Source organism: Humulus lupulus, chromosome 6 (genome assembly GCF_963169125.1).
Source record: "Humulus lupulus chromosome 6, drHumLupu1.1, whole genome shotgun sequence".
Taxonomy (NCBI): Eukaryota; Viridiplantae; Streptophyta; class Magnoliopsida; order Rosales; family Cannabaceae; genus Humulus; species Humulus lupulus.
Genome location: NC_084798.1, coordinates 189648763 through 189659495, shown reverse-complemented (window position 1 = coordinate 189659495; position 10733 = coordinate 189648763). Strand labels below are relative to the sequence as shown.

The window sequence follows — 10733 nt, the reverse complement described above, 5'->3', positions numbered from 1 at the left end:
AAAACTTACAATATAATATTATTATGAATTTAATTAATATATTATTATTAAATTTTAATTTATTAATATTATTAAATTTTACTTAATTAAATCTATTGATAAGTTAATATTTAATATCATACAACCTATGTATATAAAATATATAAAATTAAAATATATTCAAATTCAACTAAATCAATCACATATTCAATTTCGGATATTTTTTTAAATTTAATACCAGATTCAATTTTTTAAAACTCAAAAATAGTTTACCGATATTGAACCAATCACATTTTTAGAAACATATTTTTAAGTCACTAAATTAAGATTTTTATTTCAGAATCTACTTTTCAAAAATACAATTTTCTAATCACAAATACAGTTTTCTAATCGCGAACCAATCAAACTAACTGAGAAGTTGTCGTGCTAAAAACCCATTTACCATTGAAAATTAAATACTCACCGTAAGCCCATTCCCTCCTCGACCCACCTCTCTGACTCTTCACTAAGCAGTACTTCAATTTTCTTGCCAGTCTTCTTCGCGCGCTCTCCCGTTCCTTCGAAGTTTTTGTTCAACTTTTTAAGGTATTCTTTTGTTCTTGTTACTTCACAGTGTTTATGATTTAATTCCTTGACCTTCCATTTTTAGTTTTTGGGTATTAGCTAACTAAGAAATTGAAGCATAAGAAACCCTTTAGAGTGCTGTGTGTGATTTGTGTGAAAACTGAACTCATTACCCAGTTGATTTTGAATTTGCAAACCCTCCGCCGTCGACTCATTCTCCATCGGCGCTTCTACCTTGCTCCGGTGCCGAGCTCCAGCGAACCATAATCCAGTTGCTACCCTATTTGCGCTCTTGCCTCTCACTTCTCAAACTGTTTTGAGATTTGGGTTCCGTGTTTGCCAGAATTGATAATTTGGCATCGCATTTATGTATGTATTACTTGTTTGGTTGTTCTTTTTTATCTAAGATGGCTACACAGAGATCAATATACTGCTATTGAGCTGGTTTGGGAAATGGGGTTTATGAATTTGTTCTGTTTCGCAAGCACTTAACTGTGTTTGTTCTGTTTTGCAATCAGTTAACTGAGTTTGTTCTATTTCTGGGATTTGCTTCCTTTTCACTCCAAAATCTATGTAAGAAACAAAAATTTGTCTCTTATGAGTATAATTGTAAACTTCTCAAATCTATTACTCTGGACTATTAAAGATTGTAACAAAACTCCCTGCTTTGGATTGATACGGAGGTTTTTATGGTAGTTTTAGATTAACCAAAAACTCAAATGTTTGAAGTTTTTGGACGGTCATCGTGGCATATGTTTAATGATATAGTGCTAAGACTTGTATGTAATGTGTTTACTTTGCATTTATCTAATGTGTTCATATATATATATATAGAGGAAGTTTTTTGGGTAGTAATTGTTTTTAATCACTACCTCTGTATCTATATATATATATATATATATATGAATACACATATTTCAATGGAACTAAGATTTGTCTGTTATATATTTGAATGAAACTAATGAGCAACATAGGCGAGGTTCGAAGTTCATATATATTTCCTTTGTTTGTTGGAAGGGTTTTTGTCTTTTCTAATCTACTTTCAAACTAAAATGACTACTTATGGCCGTGGTTCTGCAAGCTAATCATGAGAATTCTTATGTGGTTTGTTATTCTAGCTCATGTTCATTAGAACATCCAAGAAATGTAGTTTTTGAGTTTTACCCGCCCGTTACACCCCTAATCTTGAGCATTTTTTAGCAAATATTTTGAAAAATTTATGGAGACCTAAGTTCTAAATTTACTCAATTGCAGAGTTATTTGAAGTGTTTCTATTTATGCTATTTGAAGTAATTGAAAGAGAAAAGACTGTACTGTTATGCAATGTTTAAAAAAACGGTTTTGAGGCGCGCCTCAGTGTGAGGCAGAAAAAAAATGCACTGAGGCGCTGAGTTGAGGCGGAATTTGACTGAGGCGTGCGCCTCATGGGTAATGGGCTGTTTTATGCCCAAAAAGACCCAAAATAAAAATCTTGTATAAATAGGCCCAAAAAAACTTATTAAAACTTATTTTAAACTTATGATTTGTCAAACAATGATGAATTGGAATATGATTTCTAAATCATCGTCCCATTACTACTAAAGTTTTTTCTAGGATAGTAGAATCTAGGATTCTAGTTCTAGAAACAAAAGTTAACTTTATTTTAGAAATTTAGATAATTTATGAGATTTTTATGTTTGAGTTTTATGATACATTTTATGGTATGTTTGAGTTTTATGATATTTTTTATTCTATGTTTGAGTTTTATAAGACACATTGATCTTACTTTATATCTTTAGATGTTATGAAAATATTTCTTTAATTAAATATTTGAGGCGTACGCCTCAATGCGCCTTGAGGCATACGCCTCGCCTCACAAAAAAAAAACGCCTTGAGGCGTAAAAGCGGTATTTTAAACATTGCTGTTATGTTTGCAATGGGTTTTTTTAATCTATAAATGGAAGATAAAGTTTTTCATCCATTTAGATAACTGAATGCGAAAGCCGCAGGTAACTTCTTTAAAAATTTGAAGACAGTTAGAGAACTGGGTGCATGATATTATAGGTTGAATAACCAGTTTAGCTGTTCTATTATGTTAGGAAATAAGACACTTAGTTTGGCTTGATTTGATATTACCCTGTTGATAATTTAGTGGCTACTTTGGGGGAACTAATTACTTTTGGAAATTTACAGATTTGAAACAAAATGGATGATAGTCTTTATGATGAGTTTGGAAACTACATAGGACCCGAGATTGAATCTGACCTAGAGAGTGATAGGGATGATGATGAAGATCTTCTGGATAGGCCTGGCGAAGATGCAGCGGCATCAGATGGTGAAGATGCTGCTGCTGCTTCCAATGGGTGGTTAACTGCCTCCAATGATGTTGATATGGATAATCAAATTGTCCTTGCTGAGGACAAAAAATACTATCCTACTGCAGAAGAGGTTTACGGTGAAGATGTTGAGACATTGGTTATGGATGAAGATGACCAACCCCTTGAACAACCAATTATCAAACCTGTTAGGAATATCAAATTTGAAGTTGGGGTGAAGGATTCTTCAACTTATGTGTCAACACAATTCCTGGTTGGTCTAATGTCAAACCCCACTCTCGTACGAAATGTTGCACTTGTGGGGCATTTGCAGCATGGGAAGACTGTCTTCGTGGATATGTTGATTGAGCAAACTCACCATATGTCGACGTTTGATTCACATAGTGAGAAGCATATGAGATACACAGATACAAGGATTGATGAGCAAGAGAGAAGGATATCAATTAAAGCAGTTCCAATGACTCTTGTTCTTGAGGATAGCAAATCCAAATCGTACCTCTGTAATATCATGGATACTCCTGGTCATGTAAATTTCTCTGATGAAATGACTGCTGCCTTGAGACTTGCTGATGGTGCTGTCTTGATTGTGGATGCTGCAGAAGGAGTCATGGTAAGTCACTCTGTTTCTCTTCGCAGTTCTTAAAAAAATTATTATAAGTAAAAAAATGATACTTTCTCTCTCTCTCCTCTATTTGTTGTTGTTGTTTTTAGTTTAAAGTTTACAGAAGTGACCAATATGAGATGGTCGTTTTTTAAATGCCCACCCAATTGCTTTGTGAAGAGGAATCAGAAGGTTTTTAATTTACCATTGAAGTTTGAACCTATTTGAGGAGTTGGTAATTATCGTGCCATAACCACTAGATGTTTTAGGGAAGAAAAGTCACCATATAACATTTGTCTTTTCCATTGTAGAAACAACGAAAACATTTTTTTTTTAACTTTCTCCTAAAATTCGCTTATGCACAGGTAAATACAGAGAGGGCGATACGTCACGCAATCCAAGACCGCCTACCTATTGTAGTTGTAATTAACAAGGTGATTTTTTTTTTCTTTAATTTTTGGACTTCTCATACTCAAATTTATAGTATATGACTTATGATTGATCTTATGTAATTGCTTGTACTTCCCCTGATATCTTATTCATATAGTTTTTGAATTCAAGGTTGACAGGTTGATTACAGAACTTAAACTGCCACCGAGGGATGCTTATTTTAAGTTAAGGCATACTCTAGAAGTAATCAATAACCTCATTTCTTCTGCCTCGTCTACTGCTGGTGATGTCCAAATCATTGATCCAGCTGCTGGAAATGTTTGCTTTGCTAGTGCTACTGCTGGATGGTCATTCACTTTACAATCTTTCGCTAAATTATATGTGAAACTCCATGGAATCCCTTTTGATGCTGATAAGTTTGCTTCTCGCCTTTGGGGAGATTTTTATTACCATCCAGATTTGAGGGCTTTCAAGAGAAAACCTCCAAGTGGAGGAGAAAGATCTTTTGTCCAGTTTGTTCTCGAACCCCTTTACAAGATATACAGCCAGATGATTGGAGAGCATAAAAAGAGTGTCGAGGCAACTCTTGCAGAGCTTGGTGTCACCCTTAGCAATGCAGCTTACAAATTGAATGTTAGACCTTTGCTGAGGCTAGCATGTAGCTCAGTTTTTGGTTCAGCCTCAGGTTTCACTGACATGCTGGTCCATCATACTCCATCACCCAGGGAAGCTGCAACTAGGAGGGTTGATCATATATACACTGGGCCTAAAGATTCTTTAATTTATAAGGCCATGACAGAGTGTGATCCTCTTGGTCCTTTAATGGTCAATGTGACAAAACTATATCCCAAGTCCGACTGTAGTGTATTTGATGCTTTTGGTAGGGTTTATAGTGGCACGGTTCAGACTGGACAGACTGTTCGTGTATTGGGTGAAGGCTATTCACCAGATGACGAAGAAGACATGACCGTTAAAGAAGTCACAAAATTATGGGTTTATCAAGCTCGAGATAGGATACCCATAGCTGAGGCTCCTCCTGGTTCTTGGGTTCTCATTGAAGGAGTGGATGCTTCAATCATGAAAACTGCCACTCTCTGTAGTGAGTATTACGACGAAGATGTATACATCTTCCGACCTTTGCAATTTAATACCCTTCCGGTAGTGAAAACGGCTACTGAGCCATTGAACCCTAGTGAATTGCCAAAGATGGTTGAGGGTCTTCGAAAAATCAGCAAGAGCTATCCTCTTGCCATTACTAAAGTTGAGGAATCTGGAGAGCACACAATTTTGGGTACAGGCGAACTGTACTTGGATTCTATTATGAAGGATCTAAGAGAACTCTATTCTGAAGTTGAAGTCAAGGTATATATTTTCTTGTGCCTTTGTCACAAATTTTTTGTGCTTATAAACTTATAATTGCACTTGCTAAGAATAACTTTTCTTTTTTTATTTTCCAAGTGTTTCCATTCATTATGCTCTCTCATTTTTGTTCGAATACAAAACATGTAGGTGGCAGATCCTGTTGTATCATTCTGTGAAACAGTGGTGGAATCTTCGTCTATGAAATGTTTTGCTGAAGCACCCAACAAAAAGAACAAAATAACCATGGTTGGGAAATAATCTGATCTCAATTTCACATAAGCACTACTGAGAATCATTTTATTCATTTTTATAAAATCTTTAAATTGCTCTGGTACGATATTAGATTGCAGAGCCACTGGAGAGGGGACTTGCAGAGGACATTGAGAATAGTGTTGTTAGCCTTGATTGGCCTCGGAAGGATATTGGTAACTTTTTTCAGACAAGATATGAATGGGATGTGCTTGCTGCACGGTCCATTTGGGCATTTGGTCCTGATAAGCAGGTAAAAAAAAAAAAATAATAATAATAATAAAAAAAAAAATACCCATGCATGTAGTATTGACAATCTAAATTGCATTTTTTACATTAAAGCTTTATTATCCTAAGTCATGTCTCACAGCTTGCTTTAAACTGCCACACATTTAGGGGCCTAACATCCTATTGGATGACACACTTTCAACTGAAGTCGACAAGGGCTTGCTAAATGCGGTCAAGGATTCCATTGTCCAAGGGTAAACAAAATATTGTCTTAGTTTTCTTTTTCTGATTCCATTTTTGTGGATCTTATTCCTTGCATACTAACTACAAGTTCAAGTTATTCTGGACAGATTTCAGTGGGGCGCTCGAGAAGGACCTCTCTGTGACGAGCCGATTAGAAATGTAAAGTTCAAGATTGTTGATGCAAAAATTGCCCCTGAGCCATTGCATCGGGGATCTGGTCAGATCATTCCCACAGCTCGACGTGTTGCTTATTCATCTTTTCTTATGGCAACCCCGCGACTTATGGAGCCTGTATATTATGTGGAGGTAAATAGTTTCTGTGTTGTTGTATATATTTACTTATTTTTTGGTGTTTAAGAAACGTAGTTTTCCATTTTGTCATCTGATTCGGTTTACATTTTTAAAACAATAACATTGAAATATTTTAAAATAAAAATATTGTTTTGAAACTGTTAGGACCCAAGTAAGTTCACACAACCTAGACAACACTACCAGCTCACAAGCTGACAGAAATAGTCTAGTATGGTAAATGAACTTTTTCTGCATATTGCAAAATCAGCAAGACAATGCAAAGAACCTGGTGGTATTTGAGAGACCACCGCTATCCCAAGAGCAAGAACTCCTATCCAAATTCATACAATCCATACCCCCTTCAGTTTCTCTTACACTATATAAATATACTAATTGTTTCTAGAAAGTCTTTTACACTTCCCCAAAACCACCTACACCTATCAGAAACTGAAATGGAATGTTTTTAAAGTTTTGATTGGTTAGTTGTTTCCAGATAAATGAAATGGAGAAAACAACAAAATGCTAATTCTCAATTGTTATGAGGGATTTAGTGTGTTGTTCAAAATGTTGTTTAATGTTTTTGAATTTGTTAAGTTATTTTGATATTCTAAATCAATCAACCATTATAGCTCCAACTAATATATGAATGTCAAAACTTTATCTAATTAGTTCTTTCAATGTAAATAAAAAACAATATGACAGTCAATGCGAAAGATTTGTGATGAATATCCTTAAACATGAAACTTAGCATTCATTATTTGTTTTTTTTTTTTGCTAGAAGTTTTCATTCTTTTTTTTGTGATTAACTTATAGTGCATTTTTTCAGATTCAAACACCAATTGACTGTGTCTCTGCAATTTACACGGTTTTATCTCGGAGACGTGGACATGTTACATCTGATGTTCCTCAACCAGGGACCCCATCTTATATTGTCAAGGTTGGTTACCAAATTTTGTGATAAGTTACAACTGGTAATTTCATGCTCCTGCGTCAGGTATTATTATGAGGGTCAAAGCTGTTTATTGACGTTTGTTTCAGTAGTAATCAAATAATTGTCAAAATACAATGAAATTGTAAATTTAGGGTTTTGTAGTAGCTCCAGATTGTGTGTTACATCTGTTGACTTGTTCGTGCCAAAAAACTTCGTCTTGGTCCTGTGAGAGTTATGATTAATGAGTTCTGTTGATTTTAACTAATTGGTTTTTCTGGATTTTTGTTTCCTATTCTTAAATTATATTCTGGATTTCAGGCATTTTTACCTGTGATAGAATCATTTGGTTTTGAGACGGACTTAAGATATCATACACAAGGACAAGCATTCTGTGTATCAGCTTTTGATCACTGGGCTATAGTTCCTGGGGATCCCCTTGACAAGAGTATTGTCCTGCGGCCACTTGAACCTGCTCCTATCCAGCACCTTGCTCGTGAATTTATGGTAAAGACAAGGCGTCGAAAGGTATAATCATACTTCTCTCATCACTTTTCTCTTCCTCTCTCACCACATATAAAGGTTCATGGAGTTGTGGTTTTCCTGTTCTTTGGACCTTAAATTTTGGGGACAGCTTTACCCAAGAGGGGTTTCTCAAATGGTCAGACCTCTGGTTTGCTCCATAATGTCTGAAGTTTGAGTCCCTGTTTGGTACCTACATAGCAAATGTTATAGCTTTTGGTTACTCAAATATTGTAGGGTTTAGACGAAGAGCCCAATTTCCAAAAAAGAAAAAGAAATTTAAGGGAAAGCTTTCCCAATGCATTTTCACCTTAAATTAAGATGTCTGTTTCACTTACGGAAGAATTTGTGGTTGAGTCTATTTATTTTAAACTTTATCTTACATGTCAACAGATACTCGAGCACTTTGTTTTTACCTTCCAAGTTTCACCCCGGGTTGGTTTACACTCATTTGTAATGGGGGCTCATTCCCATAATTTTCAGTAGTCCAATAGGAAAAGTTTTGCAAAGCTCTTCATAAATTAGTGAAAATGAGGAATGATATCCAAGTTTAAACATACTGCATTTTGTGATTAAAATAATTGTTTTTGTTAGGGAATGAGCGAGGACGTAAGCATCAACAAATTCTTCGACGAGGCGATGATGGTGGAACTGGCTCAGCAGGCAGCTGATCTCCACCTGCAAATGATTTGATAAGTTCATATTTTTAATGCTTGCTTATAGCTGAGTAGCTGTGGATGGAGGAGGTTGGAGACAAATTTGACCTCGCTATAAATTCTAGTGTTGAGATTGTAGTTTAGACATCCTTGCTATTGCTCTTTCTCTCTCCTGATTTCATACCATTATCCTTTGTGTCATATGCCATTTTTGTAAGTTGTAACCCAAAAGGAAATGTACTTGGCAGATCTGTAGCTCCTAGTTTTGTAGCTTTTTGTATCCCATCCTAATTGTATCATATCATTTTTAAAATTACCTTAACAATATTTTTGACCCCACTAGCTAGTTGAGCTCAATGATTTTGTAGATATTTCAATTCAACATAAATATGGAATAATAAGTCAAATTCTACAAAATAGCTTTCTTCTAAAATGGAGAATTTGTTCCCCAAACAAGGATAGAATAATTTGATTTGTTCCATTTATTTGTCCTATGGTTACAAAATCTACATTTAAATAATCCCTATATTTTTCAAATGTGGAGATGGAACTACTCTATTTAAAAATTGAGGGTAAGAAAGTGATTTTACTTATTTTACTTCATAATTTTTACTAGGTGTTTGCATTGGGAGTGATTAAGTTTGAACTATTTTTTAAATGACGTAGTTTGAAAAATGACTTTAACCTGGAACAAAATAATTGTGAAGTGTGATCTCGACAATACTAATTTGGTTCGTGGGTTTTATTTGAATTCTTGATCGAATTTCATATTTTGTTAAATGATAATAGAATTGTGTTTTAAAAAATAAATTCAGAATTCGATTTTGATTAAATAGTTTTTCAATATGACTAAAATCCTCTTATATTTCTAAATTAATTAATTGATTAAATAATAAAAAATAAATTTTAAAATAAAAAATAAAAAATAAAAAAAACATATATTTAATTTTATTTTTCTTTTCTCTCTCTTCTCTTCCCATTCCTTTCATCTTCTCCTTTTCTTCTCTTCTATTCCTCGTCTCCTTCTCATCAACGAACCCAGATCCTTCTCCTTCTGACTTTTCATTTGCCCTTGTTTTCATATTTTTCCATTTGTTCACACACGCTTATTGGGACTAAGACTTTTCAAACGATCTTTCTGTCTCTGACTTGACCTTTATGTTTGTATGATTGTTTTTTATAGGGTCGTGATTGACAATGTTGTTTGCTCCACTGCAACTTAGTCAAGGTTAGCTTCTTCAACCAAAACCCCTTTAACGTGCGCCAGAAATTGCCCATAATTTCAATTTTGAAGAAAAAAGATTGACTCATCGTCTTTGTTTTCTTGACTTGTTCCACAGGTTGATAATGCTAGAAGACATGAAATTTTACTTGAAGTTGTTCAGGTTCTCACGTATCTGAACCTTTCCATTAAAAAAACTTACATTTCTTCAGATGGTTCATGGATGGTAAGTAAAGAAAAGAAAAGTATTTACTATTTATTTTTGCTTTCCTTTTTGGTGGAGAAACCCAAAAAGGAACATAAAAAAATAAAATCAATATTTTTTGGTGAGGATTTGTGTTTTCGTGGATTAAGTTTTGACCTGGGTTTGCTTGATTTGTTGTAGTTTTTCATGTGACTGATCAAAATGGAGATAAATTAACAGATGAGAATGTTATTAGTTTCACTGAAAAAAGGTAATTTATTTTACCAAAATAAGGTGATATATTTTCATGGCAAATTTGAGTTGAGAAACTAATGATGTTGAGACATGTTTCAGTCTCTTGTTACCATTCACTACCAAAAATCCAACGAAATCAACGGATTAACGACCTTAGAGCTAACTGGAACAGACAGAGTTGGATTGCTCTCTGAGGTTTTTGTTGTTCTAGACAGAGTTGGGTTCGCTGATGGGGCTTGGGGCCGGGTTGGGTTCTGGGTTCGTGGATGAGAAGGAGAAGAAGAACAGAAGAGAAGAAAGGGAGAAGATCGGGAAGGAAGTGGGAAGAGAGAGAGAGGAGAGAGAGAAGAAAAATAAAATAAAATATATGTTTTTTTTTTATTTTAAAATATATTTTTCATTATCTAATAAATTTATTAATTCAGAAATCTAATTGTATTGCTCTCTCCATGGCAAGATGCAAGAAGGCAATTCAGAAGCCTGGCTTACAATCTCCGACGGTAGTAATCCCTACAGCTAGTGAGGAGGACTTGGGTGGTTTTGATAAGGTTGGATCAGCTGCATTGGAGGAGTTATTCGCAGACTCAGTGACCGAGTTTCTTGACCTGGGGGAAGAACTCCATCTCAAGCCTGGTGATAACCCCGGTCTACCTTCTGGTTCAGGTGAGAAGGAAGACCCTATTAGGGATTTTCAAGACAAAGCAAAAGATGCTTGGTCCCAATTTAGAGAATCTTTAGCGCACA

At 34.9% G+C, this 10733-nt stretch overlaps 1 protein-coding gene across 2 annotated transcripts; it reads left to right on the top strand.

The window, feature by feature from the left end:
* Positions 1-446: 446 nt before the first annotated feature.
* On the top strand, positions 447-8670 carry LOC133782854 (110 kDa U5 small nuclear ribonucleoprotein component CLO). Of its 2 annotated transcripts, none has more exons than XM_062222270.1 (11): positions 447-564; positions 2716-3468; positions 3825-3893; positions 4021-5211; positions 5359-5457; positions 5555-5713; positions 5857-5942; positions 6039-6237; positions 7049-7159; positions 7472-7678; positions 8267-8670. In XM_062222270.1, exons 2-11 carry the CDS (start codon positions 2728-2730, stop codon positions 8363-8365), a joined length of 2961 nt encoding a protein of 986 aa, XP_062078254.1. In that variant the 5' UTR covers positions 447-564; positions 2716-2727; the 3' UTR covers positions 8366-8670. The 2 variants fall into 2 exon arrangements, with proteins under 2 accessions (XP_062078254.1, XP_062078255.1); XM_062222271.1 differs by lacking the exon at positions 447-564 and adding an exon at positions 716-912.
* The last annotated feature ends 2063 nt before the right edge of the window (positions 8671-10733 follow it).